The sequence below is a fragment of the Ictidomys tridecemlineatus genome, chromosome 2 (assembly GCF_052094955.1).
Source record: "Ictidomys tridecemlineatus isolate mIctTri1 chromosome 2, mIctTri1.hap1, whole genome shotgun sequence".
Lineage (NCBI taxonomy): Eukaryota > Metazoa > Chordata > Mammalia > Rodentia > Sciuridae > Ictidomys > Ictidomys tridecemlineatus.
In genome coordinates this window covers 132672738-132686337 of record NC_135478.1, presented here as the reverse complement: position 1 = coordinate 132686337, position 13600 = coordinate 132672738, and the positions used below count along the sequence as shown (strand labels likewise).

General features: G+C 49.2%; 1 protein-coding gene across 1 annotated transcript in view; it reads right to left on the bottom strand.

Annotated features, from left to right (window-relative positions):
- Positions 1-26: 26 nt before the first annotated feature.
- The window catches only part of Gck (glucokinase), a 54280-nt gene continuing 40706 nt past the window's right edge, over positions 27-13600 (bottom strand). Inside the window, exons 2-10 of the mRNA XM_040291881.2 lie at positions 8914-9076; positions 8233-8387; positions 7053-7172; positions 5805-5900; positions 5594-5693; positions 3013-3196; positions 2059-2214; positions 1339-1572; positions 27-1095 (exon numbers count right to left, since the gene is read on the bottom strand). Coding sequence (XP_040147815.1) covers positions 951-1095; positions 1339-1572; positions 2059-2214; positions 3013-3196; positions 5594-5693; positions 5805-5900; positions 7053-7172; positions 8233-8387; positions 8914-9076 — 1353 coding nt within the window. The 3' untranslated portion in view covers positions 27-950. The remainder of the gene's footprint in view (positions 1096-1338; positions 1573-2058; positions 2215-3012; positions 3197-5593; positions 5694-5804; positions 5901-7052; positions 7173-8232; positions 8388-8913; positions 9077-13600) is intronic.

Below are 13600 nucleotides of genomic sequence, written 5' to 3'. Positions count from 1 at the left end.
TGCACAGAGGTCAAATAAAGGCCATATTCAAACTTTTTAAAGTTTTTAATTAAAAACCCCACATAGTCCCAGGTTGGGCATGGAAAGGGTGGTGTGACACATGGGAGATATGATGAAGATGAGAGGGGGCTGAGATGGTCCCTTGGAGGTATGCTGAATGCTTCTGGGATTTCTTCCTGGACTAGTGCCCTTAGAGCCAAAGACACCTTCCTGCCTCTGGGAGCAGGCTGAAGGACTCCTGATGGTGCCTCCTCCATTTTGTGGGACGCTTGGGGCAGGATACTGGGGGCTCTGTCTCATCACCTGTAAGGGCCTATCTCAGGGGTGTGTGTGTTGTGTGTGTGTGTGTGTGAAGAAAAAGGTCTCTTGGGGTCACCTGCAGACTGGGAAGTCCTCTCCCCACAGCTGGGCCTTCTCCTATGGCTCTTTATCCTCTTGGGTCAGACACAAGAAACAGTGAGGCCTGGGTGACCAGCAGCCCACTGTCCCCTGTGGGCCCAGGTCTGATCTGGCCAAGCTGCTGGAGTTGCCTGCCCCCTGCCTCCCAAGCAGGGTGAGCTTTCACAGAAGCCAAGCCACAGCAGGTGCCCAAGGGCACTCCCATCTCAAAGCAGGAGCCCAGGCCAGGCTGGCAGCTCTGAGAAGCAGACAGTGTGGAAATGCAACAAAGTCCTGAGTGAGCAACTACATCTCAGTAGTTGATTTCAGCAGGAAGGGCCAGGGCCTTTGGAGTCTCTGTTTCTGCTCCTCTCAGCCCCTTACCCCAGGGCTCTGGGGTTCTCCCACCGACTTCTGGAGAAAAGGCCAAGAGGCCTGATGGGCTCCAGTGACCTCTCACCATCTTCCAGGATTAGCAGCAGGATAGGCAGCTTCCTGCCCTGGTGAGCTGGGAGCAACTACAGAGAGCGCAGTCCCCATGGAGTCCAGGTTCAGCCCTCGCAGCCTGGCTCTCATTGGCCCAGCATGCAGGCCTTCTTACAGGCCACTGCGGAAACCAAGGCCGCACCCCTGCCGCTACCCTCTTCACTCTGGATGAAAGTGATCTCACAGCTGGGCGTCAGCCTGCGTACACTGGCGTGGAATCGCTCTTTGAAGCTGAATCGGAGGGAAACAGGGCTGCCTTACAAGCTCTTCTGGCCCTCCAGGTCTCACCTCTGCTAACCCCCACCTCTCCTGGGCGCCCAGAACCCAGCCGACCCTCCATCCCATCCAGGCCTAGGGGGACAACCCAAAGAGGCTCATGAATTCCTGGGGGCCACGCCATTTGGATCTCCCTTTAGTAGGGAGAGGGGTGCCAGGGTGGGGAGGGTCACCTAGGGTGCAGGGGGGGGGAATTACCTGGGGTGCAACTTGTACACAGAGCCATCCACACCCACGGTGATTCGCATCACGTCCTCGCTGCGGCTCTCGCGCATGCGGTTGATGACACCCGCCAGCCCTGCTGAGCACATGTGCGCTGCTCGCGTGGACACGCTCTCGCAGGCGCGGCGCACAATGTCGCAGTCAGTGGCGGAGGGCCTCAGCCCCAGTGTGCTCAGAATGTTATGGATCTGCTTGCGGTCACCTGAGTCGCTGCAGGGTGGGAGGTGGAAGGGTGGTTGTCCAGGTCTGGCTAGCAGAGCCATGGGCCCTCTCTGGAGAAGGGATGATCCTACCCACCTCACCCAGTCAAAGCAGTTGGGACTTGTGCTCTGGAAGGCAGCAGGCAGATTTTGCCAGAGACCAGTACTTCATTTTTACTGCTCCCTCTAAGCCCTGGGTCTGTGCTCTAATGTGGTGCAAAAACATTGCTGCACCTGGGAGCTGTAGTGTGAATGAAGTGTGAAGGTGTCTGTGGGAGTGAGGAACCATCTTGTGGGGGAAATGTGCACAGGGTAGCTACTTGGCCACTGCTCGGCTTGGGGCCAGAGAACACTCAGGATTCTGCTCCCAGTTCCTCCTCATCCTGGTGTATTAGGCCAGAGATTCTGCCTCGCCTAGGACCCTGTCCATAAGGGTTTCTGTGACCCTGCCCTTGCCCTCTTGTCCTTTGTGGCTGGCCCCATCTCTTCCACGCACCTCTCCACCTGCGATACAAATCGGGTCTCGAAAGCGCCGCGAGTGCGTAGCTGCTCTGAGGCTTCCCCGTGGAACAGCAGGTTCTCATCCACCAGTTTGAGAAGCACGAGGCGCACCAACTCTCCCATATACTTCCCGCCAATGAGCTTCTCATACCTGGACATGGGAGGAGGGTTACACCAGGTGACCTGCTGGGGACGTCTCCACCACTTCCCCCTTAGGGTTCTGAGGTAGCCATAGGGGTGTCTTGGTTTCACCCCCTCCCAGTTGCCCCACATCCTGGCTTTCATGCTTCTCACTCGTTTATAAACAGGGGTTTTAGAAACTTTGGATACTAGGAATGTGCACGTTTTCAACACATCTGGCCCACCTGTTGGCTCTGTGAGGGAAAGGGATGAAGTTGAAGCCTCTATTCAGTCCCTCTGAAACTTTCTTGGTGGCTTCCACACTTTTATCTTGAAATTTATTTAATACTACTCACCTAATAGAGGCCTGTGATGAAGATGAAGCTCATAAAGGAATTAGCATGGGTCTGGCACCTAGCAGGTGGCTAACAAGTGATAGCTATGATCTGTGTGGTGTTCCCAAGATGTATTCTGCTAATTTATAGCATTTCACAAAACACTAATATTCATTTTGTGAATGGAGACAAATATGTGCTTTAAGGAACTCTGGGTTAAACCTGGTAAACACTGCTGAGGGTCAGAGCCTTCTCTATGACCAAGGTCACCTGTCAGAACGGGGAAGTTTGGCCTTATCTAAGCAGTGCCTCTCCCTGTTCTGGGTTCACAGGGGCAAGGCATGACTGACTTGAAGAAGAGCCAGCTTACAGGGGAATGAGCAGGTTGTTTTCCCCTGTTTAAAAACAAGCCATTATCTGTGGTGGTGGGGCTCCCATGTACTGCTGCATTCCCAGCGAGAGCAGCCCAGAGATGGGCTGGGGGGTGTCCTTACAGCTGCTGACCGGGATTCGCAGAGCTCTCATCCACCATGCGGTCATATTCCAGCAGGAACTCATCCAGTTCACCTGAGTCCCCGAAGGCACCCCACTCAGTGTTGACACACATGCGGCCCTCATCCCCTTCTACCAGCTCCACATTCTGCATCTCCTCCATGTAGCAGGCATTGCAGCCTGTACCTACAGGGATGGGGACACATTAGGCTACACAAGCTGAGGAGAGAGGATTGGAAGATCTGGGCTGACTGTGTGACCCAGAGTAAATGGGCCAGTCTCTGGGCTGTCCTCTTCTCTAAAAGGGGACAGTAACACCTTCCCCACCCATTACCTGGCTGGTTGGGTGGATGGAGAACAACTGTGTGCCAACTTATTCTGCCAACTAGAGGTGGCTGTGAGATTTATGGCTTTCTCTTGTCAAAGTGCCTTGTTTTTTGACATCCTGAACCCTGTTTGGGGGGCACCCCAAAGTGAGTAAGGCATAGTATGAACTCTTGGAACAGCCCAGAGATTACCACAGGCAAGAATGGCTGCAAGGTTTGTCATTTGCCATGTCCTAAGCAAAGTAAAAATGTGTGGTCCTTTGTTCATAAGTTATTAAGATTTTTGATAGTGAAGGTAGAGTATCATACTGAGCTGACTATGTGGGCTACACAGCCCTGAAGGCAGCAGGGAAAACTGCAGTGCTGGTCATCAGGGCTGCTTATAGAAATTAGAGCCCAGTGATACTTGGCCTTCCAGTTTTTCTTTTGTTTTGTTTTGTTAGAACAGAAATCCAGACTTTGATGTTAATTCTCCCAATTTTAGACCTTGGAAATTATTGTAAACACGATTTTAAACACTGAGCAGTCACCAAGAGTGTGTGGGGGCAGATGTGAGTCATGGGCCACCAAAGAGCATCCTGGGAGCGGTATGCCTGGGCCAAACAGCTGTAGCTTGTTCTGGTGAGAATTCAGGTTGAGGTCTCTTGGAAACCCCAGGTAACTCCAAGGGAGAGGGTTGGTGGTGGGGGGGGCACAGCTAGGGCCAACTAGAGCTCATGTGTAGATGCTGGGCTTAAAGACAACTTTCTCTATGAAAGGCAAGAATAAAAGTAAGAGCTATGAATAGTGGCACACAGCTGTAATGCCAGCTACTTGGGAGGCTGAGGCAATAGGATTGAAAATTTGAGGGAGCCTGGGCAATTTAGCAAGATCCTGTCTCAAGACAATATCAAAAACGGCTGGGGAGGGGCTGGGGTTGTGGCTCAGCAGTAGAGCACTCACTTAGCACATGTGAGGCCCTGGGTTTGAACCTCAGCACCATATAAAATAAATAACTAAAATAAAGGTATTTATTGTGCCCAACTGCAGCTGAAAAATAAATTTAAAAAAAAGGGTTGGGGATATAGTTCAGTGGTAGAGTGCTGTTAGCATATATAGGACCTGGGGTTCAATCTCCCAGTACTGGGAGTGAAAATAAAGGTAGGAAACAAGACGAGAGACAAAGTGAGGTCAGCCTGGAGCTTAAGAGATACATATATAAATGTTTATGATGTTTATATGTATATATATATATATATATAATATTTTTGGGGGAAATATAATTATAGATGGGAACCTACCAATACAAATACATTATTTCTCAGAGCTGGTTCTGAAGGGCCCTTAGAAGCAAATAACTTTTTTTTCCCCTCAAGGCCAAGGACCAAACTCAGGGCCTTATGCATGCTAAGCAAGTGCTCTACCACTGAGCTAAATCCCCAAATTCATAAATAACTTTTAACATGGACTTTCTGGGTAACCAGGGCTCAGAAAGTATAGAAAAACACCCCCACATCTGTGTGCACAGCAGGTATCTGGTCTGACTGGATTGTTACTCAGGAAATGCTAGCTCCTTCTAAGAATACAATCTTCTGGGAAATTCTGGAGATTATTGTGGAGGATCTGGATGGGAGGGTAGGGTTGCAGTTCCCTTTCCAGACGCTTGCTTTGCTCCAGGTTGGGGCAGGGTGGGATCTAGGGGCAGAGGTAGTGAGTTAGAGGAGGAGCCTGGGCAGGACAGGCCCATAGGAAGACCTTGCAGGAAGGGATGTCACCACTTTTGTTTATCCTCTTCCACTTGGACAAATTTGTCAGTGTGGTCCATTTGCCAGATAAAGGGTTTTTGTTTGTTTTTTTTTTTTACAGAGAGAGAGAGAGAGAGAGAGAGAGAGAGAGAGAGAGAGAGAGAGAGAGAGAGAGAGAGAATTTTTTAATATTTATTTTTTATTTTTTGGCGGACACAACATCTTTGTTTTTATATGGTGCTGAGGATTGAACTCAGGCCACACGCATGCCAGGCGAGCGTGCTACCGCTTGAGCCACATCCCCAGCCCTGGATAAAGGGTTTTAATTACATCTGATGGGCTGAGCAGGTGTGCAGCTGGTGGACCATCTGATAACATGATGCTACAAAATGCTTTCTACCAGCATGTAGAGCCAACACCACATATTCCAAGACCATTTAGCTCTAGCCCTAGGCACTGCACTGACTGAAACCAGTTATTCATGCAGAGCCCCTGCCCATTTTGGAAGGGCCAGAAGTGCAAGGAGCCCTTACCTACAATCATGCCAACCTCACACTGGCGGTCTTCATAGTAGCAGGAGATCATTGTGGCCACAGTGTCATTCACCATTGCCACCACATCCATCTCAAAGTCCTGCCAAGAAGCACAGATGGGGCTGCAGTGATAGGGCTTGGGAGAGGGTCCACTGGTGCAGTGAGGAGGGGCCCAGGGCCTCCCTCAACTGGCAGATGAAGGTGTTCTCACCCCTCTCCTCTTGATGGCATCTCGCAGAAGCCCGACAATGTTGTTTCCTTCTGCTCCAGAGGCCTTGAAGCCCTTGGTCCAGTTGAGAAGGATGCCCTGTGGGGAGAGGAAGGTCTTGTGGTTGCTGGTGTTAGACAGAGAACCATGGCCTTAGACTAGTTCCTTTTCAGGTCACAGGGACATGTATCTCACTTTACAGTTGAGGAAACAAGTTTTCAGTATCCACACAGCTTTGATAAATGTTGGAAACAATTTTCCATAAATATCTCACATTTCTGCAGGGCTAGGTCCCAGCCAATTTAAGAATGTGATGTGTATTTTTTTGTATGTGGTGTCAGGAATTGAACCCAGGACCTCGAGCATATTAGGTAAGCCCTCTACCACTGAGCTACACCCCCAGCCCAAGAATGTGCAGTATACCCTAGAGTAAAGATAGGTCCCAAGGGGAGCAACGGTATAAGATCAGAGTTCCTCTCCTGTAGCAGAAGAAGTACCACCCAGCCCTTTCTGTGTCTCTGAGGGAGCTGGGGCCTCGAAAAACCATGTGAGATGTTGCTCCAGCTGTTGCTTTTGCCTTGAGCTATGACCTTGCTTTGTTTCAGACCCAGAGGCCTCATGTTTTATGTATGTGTATATGTATAGAGACATATAAAATTTATGTGTCATGTACGTATTATATGTGTATTTATAGATAATGTGTGTGTGTGTGTGTGTGTGTGTGTGTGTGTGTGTTTGGTCATAACTGGCAGGCTAGCTTGTGAGTTGTAGGTGAGGTAAAAATCTCAGATCCTTCACATTTTTGACTCAGCCAGAAGTGATGATGTGTTGGGCTGGGGTTGTGGCTCAATGGTGGAGCACTTGCCTTGTACATGTGAGGCACTGGGTTCGATTCTCAGCACCACATAAACTAAATAGAGGTATTGTAATTATCCACAACTAAAAAATGTTTACATAAAAAAGAAGTGATGAGGTGGTCAGCTGCTTAACCTCAGTTTCTTCTCCTCATTTGTAGCAGGGGGGATTATAGCACATGCCTCTCAGGATTGTAGGCAGGCTTTGGCACATAGTAAGAATCAGCTGAAATTATTCTTATTTTCCAAAGTTTCACTGACAGTAAATTATGGGGCCACAATTTGAATCTATATTTTTCTCCCTGCTGAGTTTGGACTCTTTCCCAGCAGCAGGGGCGGAGTTCCTCTGGGGTGCATATCCATCCATTTCATTATCCCTCCCCTCTACCTGGCCCACCTTGTCAATGTCTTCGTGCCTCACAGGGAATGAGAAAGTGAAGCCCAAGGGTAGTTTCTTGTGCTTCATTTGATGCTTGTCCAGGAAGTCGGAGATGCACTCAGAGATATAGTCAAAGAGCTGGGAGATGCACCAAAATGGTCATTGGGTTACCATCCTAGGCCACCTGGCAGCCCTTCCCCAGGACTTTGTGCCAAGGTGTTCCTCAGGGGATGCTAAGCAATCAGTCCCTTCCAATGACCATCAGGCCTGTCTACAGTTCACCTCTTACTGTTTGTCAGAACTCAAGCCCTGCACCTCCCTGGATGCAGAGCTCTGTTTATAGCAGCTCCTGAGGCTGGTGCCCAGTTTAGCTGTGCTGTCACCTGCTTCCCCAGCACCAAGGCTTTGCTAACTGTCCTGTGAGACTCTTGGTGCTACTCCCAGGTATCCTTGCTGCCCTATACCTGTAAAAGGTTCAAATCCCCTCAAAAGGCCTGTCTATAGAATGGGGCATTTCCGAGTACTCTGCAGATGGACCAAGCTCCCTGCTGAGCACCAGAATCCAGGGAGATGCCCATACCATTCCTGCTATCCATTTCCATGGATAGAGAGCAAATTTCAGGTGTATGAGGGCCAGGCAGTTTTGGGCAATCTCCTGCCTTAGAACCCTCCCTCTGGAAACTGGCCTTGCCCCTGGTCATGTCTAGGGACTCTGGCTTTGCCCCTCCCTTCAGGGTTTATTCACTTCTATGCTCGCCCTCTAGTCTTCCCCATGGTGGAGGGCCTTGCTGCCTAGGCAGACATTGTGGTTGTTGTCACCCAATTTGGCATGCACCTGGTGGAAGGCAATGGGGAGGGTAGGCTGCACAGCTGCAGGAGGTCAGACAGTCCTCACCCTTTGACTTTTCTTCTGGGACAAGGTCATACCAGCTAGGAGTTCTGCCCCTAACCTCAGTTTAGCCAGTTCTATCACCAACACTGGCCTGACAGTGACCGTGAGACTTGAACACATTGGCCATGCCTAGTGGCTGTCTACTGAGGCCTCTAAGCGGCCTTGCTGTGCCTCTGAGGCTGACTAGACCTCTTGACTTCAGTTTCCCCTGTCCCTGGTGGGTGGGTGAGCTCTTTTTTCCAGGACTGGTGACTCCCTAAGGTTTTGAATTGTCTTGACCCCACCTCTTATCCCCAAGCTGCTCACCATCTCTGCAGTGCCCGTCATGGCGTCCTCGGGGATGGAGTACATCTGATGTTTGGTCTTCACACTCCACTGCCCTGCCTCACCCTCCCCCACCTTCACCAGCATCACCCTGAAGTTGGTGCCGCCCAGGTCCAGGGAAAGGAAGTCTCCAACTTCTGCAGGCAGAGGGAGATATGCTCAGCCTTATGGTACTACCTGTCAAACCTGAGTTGGGTGGGACCTGGGCAAATGACCTCAGAGCCAGAGAGTGGAGGAGGGCAGGAACAAGGGTCCCAGGGGAGTTGGACATGGAGCATGGCCCAGACATTGGGGATATGCCAGAGCAAGCTGTGGGAGATGTCAAAGGTAAACTAAGGAAATGTCAGGGGGAACTGCTCTTTTAGATGGAGACACCCAGAACCCAGGGAACCACTGAGGACTTAGGGTAATGGCCCAGTCTCAGGACTGGGTTGGCATCTGCCAAGTGACACTGGAGAGAATTCATTCATTGTGAGATTTTTAAATAGCCAGTTTTGCTAAGGCCCATCAGCTCCAGAGATGAACCTTTGGAGTAAATGGTAAGAACTGGCCCAGTGAGGTGGAGACATTATCACTAGCCCAGGGAGTCCTGTCTGGGGACAGCTGAGCCTCTGGAAGTCCTGGCCAACAGCTGGCTCAGGTGTGGGGCCATCCCTGTGGTACCTGAGCCTTCTGGGGTGGAACGCACGTAGGTGGGCAGCATCTTCACGCTGGCCTCTTCGTGGGTCTCCAGCCTCAGGCCACGGTCCATCTCCTTCTGCATCCGTCTCATCACCTTCTTCAGGTCTTCCTCCTGCAGTTGGAACTCTGCCAGGATCTGCTCCACCTGCACAGGGAGGGAATGGGAGTAGCCAGGTGGACTTGTCACTAGAGATCTCCACACATCAAGGATCTCTTTTTATCCTCTGATCCTGGGTCTAGGAAGATCCATTGTTATAGTTTGGATCTAAATGTTCCTTAACAGCTTATGGGTTGAAGATTTGGTCCCCCAGCTGGTGGCACTATGGGGTTGAGCAGGGTGGAAACTTCAGAAGGTGGGGCCTAGTTGGAGGAAGTAGGTCACTGAGGGTAGGCTCTGGAGGGTATATTTTGTCCCTGGACCCTTCGTGCCTCCTCTCTGCTTCCTGTTCACCATTAAGTGAGCAATCTCCTCTGATAAATGCTCCTGCCATCATAATATTCTGCCTTGCCTTAGGCCCAAAGCAATGGAGCCAATTGACCATGAAACCTCTCAAACCAAGAACCAAAATAAATTTTTCCTCTTTTTAAGTTGTTTATTTCAGGTATTTTATTATCATGATGAAAGCTAACATACCCATCATTTCAAACTACCACAGTTGAATTTAAAGAGTTCCAAAACCAGCCCTTCAATAATTAGCCTGCAGTAGCTGGCAGGGAGCAGGGTGTCCTTTGTCCCTGAGGCTTTCCTTGTGGCACTATGTCCTGTAGAATCTCCTTTTTCTTTCCATATTGGTGAAGGGAGGGGAGAAGGTGCTAGCTGCAGAGTTAGTGAGACAGGGCTTCAGCCTGATTGGGGGAAAGGCAGTGGTATGATTATGTAAAGACCAGGTTATTCTGCTTCTAGGGCTTTGTAAAATGTGCCAACTGGCACCAGCATACACAGGGATAGCCAAGGTAAAGTTACTAGGGATGGGCTGTATGCCCTTCAGGGGTCTGGTTAGCAAAACACGACCATCCATGGTATGAAGACTATAAGTGCAGAGGGAGGAGGGTCTCCCTTGGCCAATTACAAAGATATTTTCATTCCAAAAAGGAAAGATTCTCTGATAAAAGCCACTCTTAATGAGATCCACTCTTTTTAAGAATTTGTACTCTTTTTGTCTTTCACATAAGTTCAGAATGTTGGAGATACTCTGGATTACAGCCAAGAAAAAATACAGCCACTTGCCCCTTCTTCAGTTTCTAGAACTGAGATTTATTTATTTTTCTCAGATGGGCAGAGTAGCACATTAAGTCATGATTAGGCTAAGCCGAGCACAGAAATTCTTTCTCTTTTTGTTGGCGATTGAACATGTGACTCATTTCAGGTCAATGACAGGTGAAGGGAAACCTGATTTTAGCAGGAGGGCAAACTTCAGTGTCCCTCTAAATTTTGACTGCAACTATATAAGAATGACTGGCAACCACGAGGAGACGGGGAGCAGGGAATAAGGGAAGAAAGATTGATGCCATGGACCCACCCAACTCCACATGCTGATTATCAGTCAGATTTTTGGTTTCCTATAATTCAAAACATTCCTATTGAATACAGATCCTTAATTAAGAATCACTTTTCTTAAAGAGGCTCCACACTAAAAATTTAAACTCAGGGAAGATCAGAAAGGAATCGGACTGACAAGGGCTCTGGCCAAAAAAGGAATCAAATACCTATGTGGGCTGAATAGGTAGCACTCTTCCACTTTGGGCATGAGTTGGGAGTGTAGCCCCCAAACCCCAAATCCCCCATTGGCATTTTGAGGCATGTCCCTGGAGATATTCTCAGCATTCTGGAACAATCCAGGTTATGTTCAAAGTCCCAAAGTTACATCCTTCCCCTCTTCTTTCTCTCTTACACTTGCCGGGAACAACCAGTAGAAATGTACTTAACATTTGCTGAATCCTTCCAACATGTTAGGTCCTGAGCCGAGTGCTTTCACAACTACCTCACAACCTTATTACATCAGCATCAGAATTGAGGAGCCAGCGTCTGCCTGTCCTCTAGATGCAGAAAAACTTACAGAAGTCATGTGTATAGTCACAGGCCTAGGGCCAATGCCTGAAGCCACATGCAGGCGTGGTTGGCAGGAAGTCCTTGCTAGCTTGCCAGGCTTTTCCTCCAAGACACAATTGTTCAGAGGGACCTGATTATAAGACATTTGTGAAGCTCTTACATGATGCTGGTCTTGTAAGGGTCTAATCCCTGGGCCCCTCTGGGCTCCATCCTTGCTCCTCTATCTAAAAGCCCATATTGTGCCTGGTAACCTGGACTCTGGTCTTTAGCCCAAGGCTCTTGATGAGAAGAGCCAATACTCAGGCTGAGGTCTTGCAGGAAGGTTGTGTCTTGGGACTGGGCCCATGGTGGCTGGTTGGAATGTGGCTATACTATCAGACAAAGGATCTGAGTGATCCCCGTCTTGCAGGTCTGAAGGGAGAACTTGCCCAGCCCTTGAGGGTCTCAGTGAGAATGTGATAAATGGTGGCTGCTGTTTCTGTCATCACAGGCATTGGGGCTAGCAGGGCCCAAAGGGTGCAGGGAAGCCTGTGTCTTTACCTCTCTTTACCCAGGTGGTAGAGGGCCCTGTCACTGGCCCTGCCTCTGCCTGCTTCTAGACCAGAAAGGATGCCTCTGAGGAATCCCAGGCATCACATGATTTCAAACTGATACCATCCGTCCAGAGGACAATTTGGAATTTCTATCAAAATTTAATTTTGATCTAGCAGCTTCTCTCCTAAGAATCCATTGTGCAGAATCCTGAAAGCATTTTGTAAGAAGCACATGGGGGTGTGGCCTGCTGTAACAGAATACCTCACATGACCCTGTAAGGGATCTTACATCAACCCAGGACACCTACTGGACCTTCTGCTGGCCTTTACAGAAAAGAAGGCAGACAGTATATCTGGGTATCAGTGAGGAAGTGAGATGGGACATTTGGCAGCAGCCTATCCCATTCTACACAATAAAGTTGCATCTGGTCTGTGGGTCTGATTTTCCCTATATAGTATTATAAAAAACTTAAATTTGCTGTCAATAATTAAAATCTATTTAAATAGAGATACAGAAAAAATATGGATTTCTATTAAAATAGGTTTGCATTCTCATTGGGGTTCCAATAAGGTGTGTTTAACTAGTCCAAGTTGCAAGGTCATAGGACATGAAACAGGTCTGAGCTCTGTCTAAACCAAGTGCTGCAGATTCTCTTATCCTCATTTACACCACACGGGCTGTGGGAACCCTAAACACACACACACACACACACACACACACACACACACACACACACACACAGAGACATACTTATGAACATTCCCCAACCTTTGGGATAAGTTGATGGACAGGTGCTAGAAGGTTCTGAGCTTACAGCTACCTGGGGGCTCAGCTTTTGCTGTGGGGAGCTCCCTGCAAAGGCAAGCCTCATTTTTGGAGGGTAAAAGTTCCTTCCTTGGGGTACATCAGACCTGCAGATCCCTATACTCCTAGAACCAGGTCTGTGCAGCCCAGAGAAGGGAGCTCCAACAAGGCATGACCTCACAATCTCAAGGCTGTGTGCATAGGAAGGGAAAAATGAGTATCATATCATGAGCTGAGGTCTGCCTCACAGATTCTCTGGGAAGTTCCCAGGAGCAGGGACTGTGGGCCAGGCCCACTATGACATTCCTGGGTTTCAACTTCATTCCTATAATTTCCCTGACACAGGTACTTTTATTATTCTCATTTCTCACAAATAAGGGAACCAAACACACACTTCCCCAAACCCACAGAGGCAAAGCGTAAGCTGGGGTGTGAACCCAGGCAACAATCTGAGCCTGCCCCTGAACTCCTCTGGCCTTCAGACCTTCCATGAGCCCAGCTGGGGAGCTACAAGTGTCTCTCTATGTGTCAAGCTTACAAGACTTTCCTGAGCAGGATAGGAAATGAAGTTGCTGCCTAGGGAGTTTGAGGCACTTCCTCAGCTCCTCAGGTATATGTATTCCAGAGAGAAAAGCACAGACAGTGCCTGGCCCTGCCACAGCAACCTTGGGGAGGCAAGGTTAACCCTGTTAACTCACAAGTCCTCTTGCTAACCTTGCCCAAGAGGTCACAGGATATGTAATGGGGATCCACAATCACAACCAAACACAGGGCTTTTCCCACCTGAGGGCTTCCCCCATTCCCTGAAGGGTATAAACCATAAACCTAGTGCTGTCTGTGGTGTGGCATGTGGAGCAGGAGCTGAAAGTAGATAAACCATAGGAAATAATCATGCCATACTGAGGGTGGGTGGTGGGCAGTTGCTATATCCTGGGAGGCAGGTGGGTGGTGGAGGAAAAGAAAGGAGTTTCCTTGAAGACTGTGAAGGGTAGGGGGTTTGGGAGTGGGAGGCCTGAATGCTCCTGGATGCAGAGTGGAGGCATCTTGAGGCAAGATGGAAGTGGGGGACATCAGACTTTCTTAACAATCTGAGTGCAGAGACAGTGGGCAGAGGGTGGAGAGATGGCAAGAGTCTACAGAAAAAAATATATCTACAGACTGAGGAATGGAGTAAGAAGAAGAGAAACATCTGAGAGGACCCTGTGGGGTGGCATGAGCAGCAAGAAGGAGAGGCTTCACTGGGGTAGGTCAGATGGGGGAATGAGGATTTGGATTAAATTC